Source organism: Miscanthus floridulus, chromosome 10 (genome assembly GCF_019320115.1).
Source record: "Miscanthus floridulus cultivar M001 chromosome 10, ASM1932011v1, whole genome shotgun sequence".
Lineage (NCBI taxonomy): Eukaryota > Viridiplantae > Streptophyta > Magnoliopsida > Poales > Poaceae > Miscanthus > Miscanthus floridulus.
The window spans coordinates 26,487,924-26,504,070 of NC_089589.1; the positions used below are offsets into that span (position 1 = coordinate 26,487,924).

The window sequence follows — 16,147 nt, forward strand, 5'->3', positions numbered from 1 at the left end:
CCGTATCACTTCAAGGCATCCATGAATCATCTAATCATGCAGGATGCCACGACGCAAGGTGATTTTGTTGCTGAAGTGCTCTGGGTCATGGCTGCAATCTTTCAAGGAAGTCACAGTATGCGCTTCACCGTCGAGACGCTCGGCAATCATCCAGCTACTCACGGTCAAGTGCTATGAAAGCCATCCGAGATAGCCTCCTCCTCCTCCGTTTCATGCTGACACATGTAGATAGCTCAGAGCATATACCATGCAAACTCCCTTCTTTCCAATTCTTTAATCCTCCTAAAGTTTTGTTTGTGTATTCATTTCAATCCACATGTGTTAGAGTGAAATGGAATGAAATTTAGTTTAATTCCACTCCAAACCACTTCGACACGTGTGGATTGAGACGAATACGGCCCCGTTCGGCTCGCTGAAACTTAGCTGAAACTGGCTGAAAAATACTGTTTTGGCTGAATTATTGTGAGAGAAAACTACTGTTCCGGTTGAAAAAACTAGCTAAATAGTGCGGATTATAAGGTAAACCGAACATGATGTACGTGTGCATCAAACAAGACGTCAGAATAACATGCAGCCTCATAACTTTATGGGTTTGGTCTAAATAGCCTTCAAAATAGGAGTAATCCATCCCGAATGGCCTTTTGCGTATCCACTCACGTAACATCCTCCTGCGCCAAGTCTGCCATGCACATGCATTTAAATTTTCCTTACTCGCCCGTACCAAAGCCATGCATGCGTACATCAGCACCAATAACAAACGGTTTGCTTTCCTTCTCGAGCTTCGTCAAACAAATCATGTTCTATCCGGACGGCATGCCGTGCGTACTCGAATCATCGAGCTACTCACTCCATCCTAAAATATAAAGGATCTAGAGTTTAAAAGTTGTACCAAAATACAAGCTATTTTGGATCTCCACACCCCCCTATTCTATATTTCTTTGAAAGAAAGTATTTAAATTCCTTTTAAACTTGATCACTCAAAACTGCGGGCTAGTAATAACTAAGAAAAAGGAAAAACTCCAAAATACTACCCTCAAGTATGGCCTATGTCCAAATAATCTCATAAACTATCGTTTGGTTCGGCCTACTGCTCTTAATTATTTCATTTCAGTTGGTCCAACTTACCTCTCAACAAGATTTTTTTTGTTTCTCCATATTCAAGTTGATTTTTAATTTCAAATTTTGTGAGGTGATAGTACCTCCTGTTTAACAAGTTGCACCATATATATTCCCCGGGAAATAAATACAGAACATGTAGAACAAGTTGCATCATATATATATACTCAGAACATGTAGAACAAGTTTTGAATCTATGCTCGGCGCCAGGATCCATGGCTCCGAGCTTGGAGCCGAGATCCACGTTTGATTGCTGCCGGGAGGAGCGGAGCAGAGCAGGAGCCGCGAGACGAGGAGAGGGAAAGAGGGGAAGGAAGGAGCGGTGGGGAAAATATCTGCAATATTTTTTCCGCGCGGTGGGAGCCACGTCAGCGACGACGGGGCGGGGAGCGAGCTGAGATCAACGTCGTGGATGAAATAAAAGTCGGAGGAGAGGCGTGGGGTGGAAATGGCCCTGGCCCCAAACAACAACTACCGCGCCACCACCGAGATATTTTCCTCCGCCCTCGCCTCTCCTCCGTTGTCCTCCAGGCTTTTCCTCCCGCGCCCGCTGTTGAATTTAGATATTTCAGGTGCCCGATTTTTCCTTCATTTTTTTGTTTCCATGGCACGTGCACGTGCAAGTGCAAGCTGTTCCGGCATGCTGATGCTTCTCTCTGAGGGATGGGGATATTTGGTGGTCGCTCGTGGCTAAGGATGGCAACTGAGATGTACCCGTCGGGTATCGCCGGAACGTTCTCTTCCCCGCTACGGAGAATTCATCCCGTCCCTGTCCCCGTTAACTATCTCGGGTATAGATTCTTGCTCATCCCCGTACCTGTCGGGCATCGGTCGGGTAACAGATACCCGACGGGTACTGCATACCCGATAAACAAGGACACTTGGGGTCGCAGCTTTGCAATCAGAGACGTTTCTTCTTCACCCGGGTATAAGTGTCGGAGTCTCGGAGATGCCGAGAAGGAGCGAGGTTGCGAGGAGGACGAGCAAAGGTGGCAGAGAGACCGAACTGAGGAAACGACGGGCACAAGCGCTCATGAGGCAGGCGTGCTTGTGCTACTGGTGGAGATGGTGAGAAAAAATTGAACTAGGGTTCCTAGAACACACAAACTATATATATGATTATTCAGATTTGGGCCAAAATACCTATGTTGAGCTTCTTTAGGCCTAATACTCGCATGACAGCTCAAATAGTCGGGTTCCCCAACGGGTAACGGGGACGAGTAAACAGGGAACGTTCCCGTACCCGCTATACCCGTCGGGGATGGATTCTTGCCCATTTAGATGCCTGCGGGTAAAGATATGATCCCATCCCCGTCCCCTAATAGATCAAATACCCGTCGGGTATCGGGTATCGGGCCCCGTTGCCATCTTTACTCGTGGCCTCTCGTTTCGGGGTCTAGTATATAGGCGTTTCCATGGCGTGTGCACGTGCAAGCTGGTCCGGGATGCTGATGCTTCTCTCTGAGGGATGGGGATATTTGGTGGTCGCTCGTGGCCTCTCGTTTCAGGGTCTAGTATATAGGCGTGGAAAAAGCACGCAGGGGCGGGGCGATTTGCTCGCCGTTGTGGCCCGTGGCCATCTAGCCCCAATCTACTTCTCCTCTCCTTTTGTTTTCCCTTTTTTATAGAAAAAACATTATGGTGAATTTGTTTTTAAATAACAACATTCATAAATAACTACAAAGAAAATCTTTTTTCCAAGAATCACCAAATGTATGAGTATCTTACTTCAATGTATTACTCTTTCCTCTAGGAATGATAAATGGATTTGATCATAGGATAAATGTAAAGTAGATTGTAGCCACTAATTTCTCTTATAATATGTACTCAATTGCTAGAGAAACCAATATCAACTCAGAGACACCTTGAATATATATAATTGTATTGTGCAAAGTTGACTAACTATTGGTCACAATTTGCAAAATTTCATCTTTTTTATCAAATATGTTTATCATTCCTAAATGGAAGGAGTATTAAGTGTTTAAGACCACCGTATGATTTGTAGTACTATTGCGCATATTTTTTTTATTAAAACAAAAAAGCCCAAGTGTACATATTGAGGTCATATATAATTTGTTTGTAGTTTTGTGTATCAATGGATGTAATAGGTATTGTTTTGTCAAGGAACCTATAGATCGAACCAAATATACTTGTGATGGATTGCGAGGGTATGTACACGTAGCCATGTGCTATTTTCCTTATTCTAAATTGTTGATTGTAGATCATTTTGTTTTTTTAAGTGGACATTGTATACTTAGTTGTATAACAAAAATTATATATCTCGAAAATCTAAATTCTTCTCACTGTTGGAAATAAGAAAAGCACTAGTTACAAAATAATGGTTGCTAAGGTTGCCGTGGCCAACTAAGGCCCTATTTAGCTTGAAGCTGCTAAAATCTAGACAGCTAAATTAGTTGCTAAATTTTAGCCACCCCTGTTTAGTTTGGTGGACTAAAAGAGCCTTTTAGTCCCTTTTAGTCATGGTGTTTAGATCCAAAGTGACTAAAAGGTGAGGTAGTCTAGGCTTTAGTCCCATTTAGCAAATCCCTTGGTGACTAGTTGGCTAAATGCCCTTTTAGTCCTATTTAATCGTAGTGTTCAGATAAAAAGTGACTAAATAAGACTAAAATTAGCCGGTTAAACTTTAGCAGCTCAATTTAAACACCCCCTAACCAAAGTTGAAGGAATAATAACTATTTTAGAATTCGTATGTGGTGGTGGTTCATCCGGCCCATGCGGCTTCCTAATCCTATCGCCCACACTAGGAACCGTACGGCTCATGTTATTATGGGCATGTACACGGCAATGCAACAACGTTGCTTAGCCTATCCTCAATATGCTTAGGATTTCACCTAAGTAGCTCCTCAAGAAGCCCTACTAAATAGGGGTGTTGTTGTATACACTTTATGACTTAGCACCTTTTGTAAATGCTAAGATAACTCAAGATATTTATTTTTTTGTACTAAAATAGTTGTCGGGTTCATAAATCCGGGGTTCCTCATGGACCTGCTTCCCAGCAAAAGCTCGACCCAGAAAACGATGTTGCGAATGACGTGCAACTCCTAGGCTGGCCCCAAAATGCCTAAATGACAGGCTAGAAGGGCGATCTATACTCCGTCTGGAAGGCCTCGCCAAAAAGAAACGACACTCGCTTCCGACTCCGGCCCGCCTCTCCGACCGGAAGGCTTGGCCAAGGAGGAACGGCGCTCGCCTCCGACTCCGGTCCGCCTCTCTGACCGGAAGGCCTGGCACGGCGCTCGCTTTTGACTCCGGCCCGCCTCTCCGACCGGAAGGCCTGGCCAAGGAAAGGACAACGCTCGCTTCCGACCCCGGCCCGCCTCTCCAACCAGAAGGCCTGGCCAAGGAGGAACGACGCTTGCTTCTGACTCCGACCCGCATCTCCGACCAGGGATGTGCCGAACCTTTGCTTATGGCTCTTCTTCGACTGACGCAGTCGAAGCCGACTGGGACCAATCGACCAGGGATGCCCGCTCGGTGAGGACCCAGGAAACAGTCATAGCAAGTAAGACAGGGCGCTCAAGTCAATCGCAATACCAAGGACCGTACCCTGTGCACCTACAGGACAGTACCCTGTGCACCTACAGGACAGTACCGACAAAACATGTCAAAAGGGTGCCCTGCAACCTTCCAGGCATGTCAGAACCTAAGCAGTGTTGTGGGCGCCGACGTTTGCCCTATAGTGTTGCGGGCGCCATCAATTTCCCTACCAGGCGAACACGGCAAAACCCCCCCACATGCCTCTAGGCATCAACAGTGTTGTGGGCGCCGTCATTTGCCACACATGGTTGTTGGGCTCAAACCTCATTGTGAGTAACATACATACTGTTATTTACTCGCTATTTACTATCTTCTGCTGATTCTCCGAAGGGACCCCGCTGTCCCTGTCGTGACTGCCATGCGACCGATTCCCCAACGGCCTCGCATCCCCTGTGGACGCATATGCTTAGGGGCTCTGAAGGATGCTAGCGTTGTCCCCTCTCATGTCTGAATTCATGGGGATGGCGAGCTATGCTCCCGCCTCTTTCCATGAGCTCCTAGATGATGACGTTGAGAGCGACGGCTCCAGCATCAGCGATGTCGTGGCACCCAGTCACCCTCTGTCCCAGGAGTGCGCTATGGCGGACGCTCCGGGATAGCCGCCGGTGGTGGCAGAGTCTCTACAGACACACACCCCTTTGGACCCTTGCGAGGAGGCCCTCGCATGTGCGTAGGAGCACGGCGAGGAGCTACGACAAAGGTGGTAGAACTAGCCGCCACCTACGCCATCGTGCTCGGCGCCGTATGCTACGCCCCATGCGCACAACCTGGCGAGCAGCCCCCGGGGTCACGCCCGCTAGGTCCACCGCAACATCATCGACAGGGGGAACAATCCCCCATAGTTTGCTTGGGCTAGCCAGAACATTGCCGTGGCGGTGATGCTTCTACGTGGCCTTCCCGAGCCAAACGAACCCTAGGAACAGGCGATCCACCAGAACCTCCGGGCACTGGTGGAAACTGCCGCCATTCAATAGGAAGAGAGCTCCACATCATAACACTGACTTGCGGCCTCTCTCCCCACTAGGGGAGTGGGGATGCACCAGACAAATCATTCCATCCGCTCACCGCTACAGCCACCAGGAGCAGGATAGGAGGGCACAGCTACGCCACAGCCTAACCTAGCGCTCGCTCCACACTGACCCCTGTGTGCGAATGCCTTGAGCTGAACCAAGACACTCGTAGCATCATTAGCAACCGACGTTGGGCTCGGCATGATGATGACGTCCATCGGGCGACGGTGAGAGCAGGCGGCTCGGATCCCGACTAGACCATCGAGGGGACCGGTGAAATGCACCCCAGGTATGGTCACCGGTCAGACGGCCGAAGTCCTAGCCTGGATGGCCCGGGACCACAGGCCTTTGGCCGATGCATCTACAGAGCGCTGTTCCCACAACGCTTCCGATTGCCCACCAACATAGCCAAATACACCAGGGAGACGAACCCCGGTATATGGCTCGAAGACTTTTGGCTCACCTGCCGAGCCAGTGGAGTGGATGATGACTACTTCATCATTCAATACCTCCCCATCTGTGTGGGAGAACATGTTCAAGCATGGCTTGAAGTCCTCCCGCACAACAGCATTCGTGACTAGGCGAACCTCAAGAGGGTCTTCGTCGGGAACTTCTAGAGGACGTATGTCCACCCTAGGAACTCCTAGGACCTCAAGAGTTGCCAATAGGAGCCCAACAAGTCCCTATGGGATTACATCCGTAGGTTCTCAAAGCGATGCAACTCCCTTCCTGATGTCGTCGGCATAGACATCATCAGTGCATTCCTCTCTAGGACAACCTGCGAGTCCCTGATCCACAAGCTTGGCTATCTAAAGCCCTAGACCACCCGCGACCTGCTCGACGTCGCCATGAACCACGCCTCCGGCAAGGAGGTGGTTGGAGCGGTCTTCAATGGAGGCTAGGACAAGGGTAAGGCCAAGCGTGAGGAACAAGACAAGGGCCCCTCCATGTAGAGGGGCAAGAAGAATAAGAAGGATCGATGCTGACTGGCCAACTCAGCATTGGTCGCCGCAGCTGATCGCGCGGGCAAGCAACCCCAGTAGGGCCTGCCTGACCACTTCGACAAGCTCATGGATAGCCCCTGCACCAACCATGCGTACCCCATCAAGCACCTCTACAAGGACTATGAGCTCCTCTAGCGCTTCCTAGGATAGACCGGTGGGCCAAAAGAAGGAAAGGGTAAGGAAGTAGCAGCCAAGAAAGGAGGTGAGGCGGGCAAGGACAGGGATGGCTTTCCTAACCTTGAGGAAAGCATCATGATCTTTGGGGGATCTGATGTCATCTACTCCAAGCGCTAGCACAAAGTGCGCTATAGAGAAGCATGTGTCGCCGAGACAGCCGTCCCCTTTTTCTTTCGCTGGTCGGAATCTCCAATCACCTTTGATCAGAGGGACCATCCATCCCACGTCGCCAGACCGAGACGCTACCCGCTCATCGTCGACCCCATTGTCCACAAGAAGCACCTCACCAAGGTGCTGATGGATGGGGGTAGTGGCCTCAACATCCTCTACATCGACACCCTCGATGCCATGCACATCCCCTAGTCGGAGCTCCGCTCAGTGAGCTCTCCCTTCCATGATGTGATCCCGAGGACACATGCGTACCCGCTTGGGCAGATCGACCTGCCCATCACGTTTGGTGATCGAGCCAACTTCCACTCGGAGGTGCTTACCTTCAAGGTGGTGGACTTCCCGGGGTCTTACCATGCCATCTTGGGGCGGCCATGCTACGCTAAGTTCATGGCGGTTCCTAACTACACCTACCTAAAGTTGAAGATGCCAAGATCGAACAACATCATCACTGTGGGTAGCACCTTCTCGCACGCCTTCACGTGTGACCGCGAGCATTTCAAGCTCACCACTGCCGTCATCAACTCATCTGAGCTCCCACAGCTTGGAGAGTTGTTGACCCCAGTAGTCTCGGACTGCAACAAGCCAACCTCCTCGACTGCTTTCCGCCCACTCGAGGAAACTAAGGCGGTGGGGTTCGACCCCACTGACCCAACGAAGATGGTGCGGATCAGGACCCAGCTCCTAGCCAAATAGGAATGCAAGCTCGTCGACTTCCTATGTGCCAATCACGATGTCTTCGCATGGAAACCTTCTGACATGCCGGGCATACCACAGGACATCGCTAAGCACGCACTATGCCTCATCCCAGGCTTGAAGCCCGCCAAGAAGCGCCTGTGTTGCTTCGACGACAAGAGGTGTAGGGCGATAGGCAAAGAGATCGCCAAACTCCTAGCGGCCGGATTCATCTGAGAGGTACACCACTCCAACTGGCTTGCTAATCCTCTTCTTGTTAAAAAGAAGACCGGGAAATGGAGAATGTGCATTGATTATACTGGTCTCAACAAAGCGTGTCTGAAGGATCACTTTCCTTTGCCGTGCATAGACCAGATAGTCGACTCCACCTCGGGATGTGATATCCTCTCCTTTTTGGATGCCTACTCAGTCTATCACCAGATTGCAATGAAAGAATCTGATCAACTTGCAACCTCGTTCATCACCCTATATGATTCATACTGCTACGTAACCATGCCTTTTGGCCTAAAGAACGCTGGCACCACCTATCAATGGTGCATGCAGCAATGCTTTGCCAATCAAATCAACCTACTCGACCACCCTAATCAAGTCAATCGGCCAAAACCAACAATCGCCGTCTATGTTGATGACATAGTGGTCAAAACGGCTCAAGCTTGTGACCTAATCACGAACTTGGCCGCTACATTCATGAAACCTCCGAAGGTTCAACATCAAATTGAATCCTGAAAAATGTGTTTTTGGGGTTCCAAAGGGGAAGCTGCTTGGATATATCATGTCTGAACGCGGCATCGAGGCCAACCCTGAAAAAATCACGACCATCTCCAACATGGGCCCTATACGCAACGTCAAAGGCATACAAAGGCTCACTGGCTATTTGGCCGCCCTAAGCCAATTCATCTCCTGGCTCGATGAATGAAGGATGCCTCTCTACAAGCTTCTCAAAAGGATGAACACATTCGCCTGGACTGAGGAAGCACAACAAGCTTTGGAAAGCCTCAAAATATCACTAACATCAGCCCCAATCCTCATTGCTCCCGAATGGGGAGAACCCCTCCTCCTCTATGTCATGGCAAGCAACCACATGGTAAGCGCAGCCCTAGTCGTCGAAAGGGAGGAGCCGGGACACCACCTTAAGGTCCAGCGACCCATATACTTCATCGGGGAGGTACTCACCGACCCCAAGGTCCAGTACCCCCAGGTGTAAAAACTCCTATACGCCATGCTGATGGTGACCCAGAAGCTCTTGCACTACTTCACCGACCACGAAGTCATGGTCATCACTTCATACCCGCTCAGAGACATCGTCCGCAATCGCGATGCCACGGGACAGATCTCCAAGTGGGCACTCGAACTCATGGGCCATGACATCAGGTATATCCCCTGTACCGCTATTAAGTCTCATGCTCTCATGGATTTTGTCACCGAATGGATAGAGGTCCAGGTACCGACCCTAGACGTCACCCACGAGTACTAGATGATGTACTTCGACGGGTCCATAATGGCGCCCGGCTCGGGGGCTGGAGTGGTTCTAATCTCCTCAAACAGGAGTAGGCTCTGCTACGCCATCTGCCTCCATTTTTCAGCCTCAAACAACACCGTAGAATACGAGACCCTCATCAATGGACCGCGCATCGCCATTGAGCTCGGCACTACACGACTCTACGTTCGCGGCGACTCGGAGTTGGTCGTTGACCAAGTCATGAAGGAGTCTTGCTGCAAAAGCCTCCTCATGGCAGCATACTTCCAGGAGGTGCGCAAGCTTGAGGACAAATTTCAAGGGATCGAGCAACATCATGTCCCCCAAAAGGACAATGACGCCACCAATTTTCTTGTGAAATTGGCTACCATGCGAATTCCGTCTCTAGATGAGGTCTTCGTTAATGACCTCCATGAGCCATCTGCCCACATCCTGGAAGGACCAATCTAGATGCACCCTGATGTCGACCCGGCGCTCAAGGGCTCTGACCCTAGTGTCTCCGTGATGACGATGCCCGCCGACGTCGCCATGGTGACACTCGATCAAGCCAACTGGCGAGCACCGCTGCTCGCCTACCTCCTCGAGGAGGTTATCCCACCTAAGAGGATCGAGGCGTGATGAATCGCTCGACATGCCAAGACGTTCATCGCAATCGGTAATGAGCTCTACAAATGAAGTCCATCGGGAGTACTTATGAAGTGCGTCCCTACCGACCAAGGGAAACAGCTCCTCCTTGAGGTCCATACCGGAATCTATGGACATCACGCAGCCCCAAGGTCGCTGGTCGAAAAAGCCTTTCACTAAGGTTTTTACTGGCCCACCATACTACGAGATGCAGAGGAGGTCATCCATAGGTGTGAAGGATGCCAGTTCTATGCTCGGCAAACCCATTTGCCGATGTAGGAGCTCCAAACCATCCCCATCACCTGGCCGTTCATGATCTGGGGCCTCGACATGGTAGGACCCCTCAAAAAGGGCCTAGGTGGCTTTACTCACCTGCTCATGGCGGTCGACAAATTCACCATGTGGATAGAGGCCAAGCCCATCACCAACATCCATTCAGAAGAGGCAGTCAAATTCTTCCTCGATATCATCTACCGGTTTGGTGTTCCTAACTGTATCATCACTAACCATGGAACTAAATTCACCGTGAAGAAATTCCTAGACTTTAGTGATGAATACGGCATCAGGATCAGCTAGGCCTCGGTCGGACATCCACGTACTAACGGTCAAGTCAAGCGTGCCAATGGCATGGTCCTCTAAGGACTTAAGCCACGCATCTTCGATCGACTCAACAAGTACGCCAGGCGATGGGTTGTAGAGGTCCCAGTGACCCTCTGGAGCCTGAGAATGACCCCGAACTGATCCATATGGTTCATACCCTTCTTCCTGGCCTACGGAGCTAATGCAGTGCTGCCCTCAGACATCGACCATGGTGCCCCAAGAGTAAAGGCCTTCGACCATGACCAAGCCACAGTGGCTCAACAAGACGCATTTGACCTGCTCGAGGAGGCCCATGAGACAACCATCATCTACTCTGCTCACTACTAGCAAATGCCCCACAGGTACCATGAGAGGAAAATCAGAGGAAGGATCCTTAAGGTCGGTGATCTTGTGCTTCGAAGGACCCAATCGACCAAGGAGAAGCACAAACTCTCTCTACCTTGGGAAGGACCCTATACGGTGACCAAAGTTATCCGACTAGGTGCCTACCGACTGAAGGACAACAACGGCGATGTTCTCACCAACACTTGAAACATCGAACAGTTACGTCGTTTTTTCCCTTAAAAATTCGGTCTTACTGTTTTTTCTTTCATTCAACGTTCACTCCTACAAAGCGCCCTGGCCCGAACACTTTCAGCTCGGGTCGCTCGAGGGCTCCACGGGGGTGCGATACCACCTCTCTTTTTACTATTATATGGTAAATACTTTTCACTCGAACGAAAGGGTAGTCCGTTCCTTTAATTAGCTTACGTAACTTTGCTTTTAACATTCTGACCGATCGCACCCCGCCACTACCTATGGTTACGCACAGCTGAGCCTTGTGGGCCATGCCCGGGCTCTTAAGGTTGCAGCCTATGGGACGAACGGGCAGGTGCGAAAAAGAAAGAATAAAAAACAAAGCTATGCTAGGGTAAAAATAAGGAAAGGATAAACTTCCTTGTTGTATTCATGGACACACAAAAACATTCACACAGGGGCTTCCCCACAAACTTTTGCTTTACATATGCTAAGTACTTCTACTGTAATTTCTACTATGGTTGTCCGGCGACATTGGCTGACTGCGCGACCGACGAGGGTAGGGGCTGCGCATCCTCCAGCTAGGCGACATTTGGCTTGGTTGGAGGCGGGGCAATGTTCGCTTCTAACCCAGGCTCCACTCCATCTGCTGGCTGGGTGACATCCTCCTAGCGCACGCCTTCAGCTTCCTTCACGCAACGAGCATCCATCACCCACTGTGCAGAGACTTGCTCGGCCACCAACTATGCGTGTCGCAACAAGCTCTACCCGAGTGCATGGATGTCCTCCGTGCTCCAGCCGTTGGCATACCCACTGTAGATGGTGGTGAAGTCTAGGTCCAGGTGGTGCGTCACCACCAAGGTCAGCACCCTTGATGTCCCGTAGAACATCCCATCGGAGATGAGGGCCCGAACCTCATCCGGAACCTTCGCCAGCCGGATGGCGGGCATCCTGGTACTTGGCACCGGCCCAAAGACTTCTGAGACGATGACCTGGGTGACGTTGCAGATCTGGTCAAGCTCCCACTTAAGAGCACATCGCTCCTCTAGGGACCTAGCCAGTGCCTCCGCATTCCAACCAATTGTCGCCCTGGCCATCTCGAGGTCCTTCTCTAGCAACCCAACCTTTCCACCCAGCTCTGGAAGAACGATGACAAGCTTAGAAGCAAGATAAAGGAAGAAACCAAGACATGAAAAGTGGAATAGGAACATACCAAGGTGGGTGTTCTCGAGGATGGGAAGTTCCTCCTACCGAGTCACCTGCTTGGGCAGCCGAGCGTTCGCCTCCTCCATCCCGAGCACCTGGCCCCAGAGCACGAGGACTTCCTAGTTGACCTCCGACCAGGCCTTTCGCTCTGACTCTAGGGCCTCTAGGGAACTCTGGAGCACCGCCTTGGTCTCCACCAGGGACTTCTATAGCGCTGCCTCGGCCTCCGCCTGGTGGACCTTTGCCGTGTCAAGCCCCCGCTCAGCGGTGGTCACCCACTCTACTGTGAGCACTTCTGCCGGCCTCGCCTCGGTTGCCTCCACCGCCTAGTCATGGGACTCATGGCGGGTGGACTCCAGCTTGCGCTTGAGCTCAACAACCTGTCACAACATCATGGCCTCCCGGGCGTGCTTCATCCGGAGGAAATAGGACTTGCGGCCTAACATCTCCTCCAGACCCTGCAAAACGAGAAGCAAGCATGCTAAGGCAACCAACAAAAGACCAAGGAGTCAAGGATGAACGTAGAAAGCTTACCTTGGTGACCCGGGGTAAGTCAACCATGACCACCTACTAGATGACCTTGACCTGCTCTAGGGCCTCCGCCAGCTTCAACCTGGTTTGGGCAAGATTAGACTCCATCGCGAGTCCTCTCCCCCAAGCACATCCTAGAGCTGATCCTCCTGCTCATCCTGAAGAATGAACCAAAACTTTCTCGGGTCCTTGGGGCAGGGCCACACCAGGTCGGTCGCCCCTAGCCCACTAGAAGGCCCAGCCGACGACTAGACCACCGCCAGCTCCTCCGACAGCGCCGGTAGCTCCACCATGTCACCTGCTTCACCGTCGGAGGAGACCTCCACTATATCGATGGCATGGCTCGCCAGCGGACTTTCCGCCTCTGGCCTGGCCATGTCTCCCCTTGACACCTCAAGCTCCGACCGAGAGGGTTAGCCGTGTGGTCTTCCACCCGGTGAGGCAGGGTGCCCAGTCTCTCTCCCCTCTTCCGCCATAGCCAGTGTGGGAGGGATCACGAGGGTCACCTCTAATGTAGCCTCCGCCACCGCCGGGATCACCACCATCACCTCCGTCGTTGCCGCCGTACTTGCGACCAGCTGTGAAGGCACCACTCCTAGAGGGGAAGGATGCACCGCCACCGACCTGCTCTCCCTGCCACTCATCGTGGCTCAGTGTAGGCTAGGTGTCCACTCCACCTAGACGAGAGCCGAGGCAATGCTCAACCCCATCAGCATCTGGACCCTGTCAAAAGGAACAGGTCAGTCTCTCGAAAAACTCAAACTATGAGATCAAAAACAGAGAATGCATACTTGGCCATAAGTGGTAGGGCTCTAAAGCCCCGACCCATTGAACAAGGGCCGCTCATGGGTTGTGACCCATGCCCCCTCACTTCGACCGAGGGGGGAGTCGACCCGGCCGGCTCCAGATCAGCCCATGAGTCACCGCGACCGCCGGCTCGAGGCGCATCGACCGGGGCAGCTGGTAGGGCATCCCCCTGTGGTGGGTCGCACGCCGACATCAGCCTTGATGATGCGCGGGTGCAAGCCCGCTCCTTCGAAAGGTGCGGTGACCATGTCCGCTTTGCCTCCCGCTCGCCGACGGCGTCTGAGCTCGCGGCGTGCTTCCTTGGCGTGGGAACATCGCCATGCCTCTCTGCGTCCCGCCCACCACTGGCAGATGTGGCCACAGGCTCATGACAAATCACTGAAGTCATGACCTCCCGACCTCCCTCCTCCTTGGAGATCACGTCGTCACCCATCTCCATTGGATCCGCCGACTCAAGCTCTACCTCGATGCTGTCGCAGAATCGACCAATTTATAAGAGTACAAGTACAATGATAGCCTGTAAGCGGTCGCACTGTCATACTTGATCCCATATAAACCCGGTAGTCCGTCGAGTACCACGATAGGTCTTGATAAACGATTTCCAACAACCAAGATCATACATGATTCAACATACATGTCACATATTACATAAGGTTCACAGATACATCTTCATCATCAGAGTATGAAACAAAGTTATTACAAACCAAATTTTATAGATAAAAGCGGAAGCAAATTAAGTTTGAAAGTAGCATTTGCCAACATAGTTTGATACAGTGCCAACATACGATCACAGTCCACAAAAGCATGTAGAGGGATTAATAAAGAAGCCTGCCCAAGGCTTACTCCTCATCCACAGCGGGATAGAAGCAACTCTTGCAATAACCATGATAAACAGTGCCATCTGCAACAATGGGAAATAAATCCTAAGTACGAGAAGGTACTCAGCTAGACTTACCCATCATAAACTAGAAATAAAATGACTCCAAGGATCATGCAAGGCTGTATAAGTGGATATAGCTTGACAACATTTTGCATAAAAAGTGATTAACTCAGTTATACAATTATAATTCTGTTATCAAGTTAATTATGACTATCCATCTCTAAATTAGCAACTATCTTGTGCCAAACATATGGTATAACATTTTAAGAGCATACAATAGTAACCATAGCAGGCATTGTAATTCTATGTTTATCCGAACCATCATATTCCATAGTACAGTTACTACGATGTTGGGGCTAGCCAAGTTTCTCACTATCCGGGAGAGACGGTGATTCGAATCGATTTCAACCAGCTGGGAATTTATTCCTAACACAAACTCGGGTCTACCAGCCACGGTAGCCTTAGGTCACCTTTGGTACAACTCAAGTACACATTTCATGGGTTTGCCCAGCGTCGCACAATCAGGGACACCAAATGCTAGGACGTTTAGGCTCAGCCTGCCCTTGGGCTCAGTCTAGCTCCTCGCACATCCTTACTACCATCCAGAGTGCGCACTCTTACAGAGCGAGGCCTGGCCTGAGTTGAGGTACTCAGCTTCACGGTCGAAATGAGTTATCCGGCCAGCTAAGTGATAGGCATGCGTTCAATCTTGTCAGAAGTGCCAACAACGGTACGGTCCTTAATCGGCCAGACAGAATCACATGAGTCAACCCACCATAGACTCCGTCCAGCCTCGATTTTCATAATTCTATGGTTCTTTTCCACGATAGCAAATATAGCCAACCGTGCTTTGGTATCCACCTATATCTCGCAGGTGACAGGAAATCACCCGACTTCTACCGGTCTAAGCATGGCTAAGCATATACTCGATCCTGGACCTATATAGGATTAAAAGTAGTATTTCTGGACAAGGAATTTATATGCAACAAGTGGATCCAATCAACTCTTATAACCTAATGCATCAATCATAAGGACTTGAGTAATATTTTGTAAAATACTGGGAGACTTAGAATGCTCCGGGGCTTGCCTTTCAAAAAGGAAGTGGGGCGGTGGTCAGGGCACTCCAGAAGCTCTTCTAGGCTCTGCTCCTTGCCTTCGGGAGCTGTGGCTTGAGAAATTTCCTTCTGGTCCCCTTCCTCTCCTTTGTTGAACTCCAGCAACGTTATCTCCTCTATCGATCCTAGATGCATGAGTTTGGCATAAGATATTGTGAATGCATACATCTTGACAAGTATAGTATAGTGATACATGATGAATGGATTCTTGTAAGCATTCTTAACAACATAATGTTAAAGTAATAACAAGTGCATCATATTTTACTGAGTATGTGCCTATCTCTTCTTGATCATTTACTCAACTACTTCAACAATGCATTTACTATATCACAAAACAGCAGCTACTTGTTTTACTCATAACTGAAGTTCTACTTATCCAAATGTGGTGATCTTAGACTTTCTGAAAAGCTTATAAAATTATCTACAACTTTCCTTTAATACTCTCACTGTGATTCAAGAGTTATGTAGGGCAAACAAATCATTCAATCAAATCTGTCCAGAAAATAAACCCTTCGGACAGCAAACTTGTAATAGCTAGAACTCGAAAACCCTAAGTCCTATGACTGTGAAAATTTAACACAAGGTAGATTAGTAAGTTATCTACAACTTTGTTATTAACAAGTTTTACAGTAGAGACCATTATCCATACGAAACTATCCACA

The 16,147-nt window shown here is 50.1% G+C and overlaps 1 protein-coding gene across 1 annotated transcript; it reads left to right on the top strand.

Moving 5' to 3' along the window:
* Positions 1 to 9,458: 9,458 nt before the first annotated feature.
* Positions 9,459 to 9,824, top strand: LOC136488276 (uncharacterized). Its single transcript, XM_066485268.1, has 2 exons — positions 9,459 to 9,599; positions 9,657 to 9,824. The coding sequence occupies exons 1-2, from the start codon at positions 9,459 to 9,461 to the stop codon at positions 9,822 to 9,824; spliced, it is 309 nt and encodes a 102-aa protein (XP_066341365.1).
* The last annotated feature ends 6,323 nt before the right edge of the window (positions 9,825 to 16,147 follow it).

Coding starts and splice junctions, on each gene's coding strand:
- LOC136488276 (XM_066485268.1), top strand. CDS start 9,459: ATGGCAGCATACTTCCAGGAGGTGCGCAAGCTTGAGGACAAATTTCAA. Junction 9,600..9,656: donor GAATTCCGTCTCTAGATGAG/GTCTTCGTTAAT, acceptor GGACCAATCTAG/ATGCACCCTGATGTCGACCC.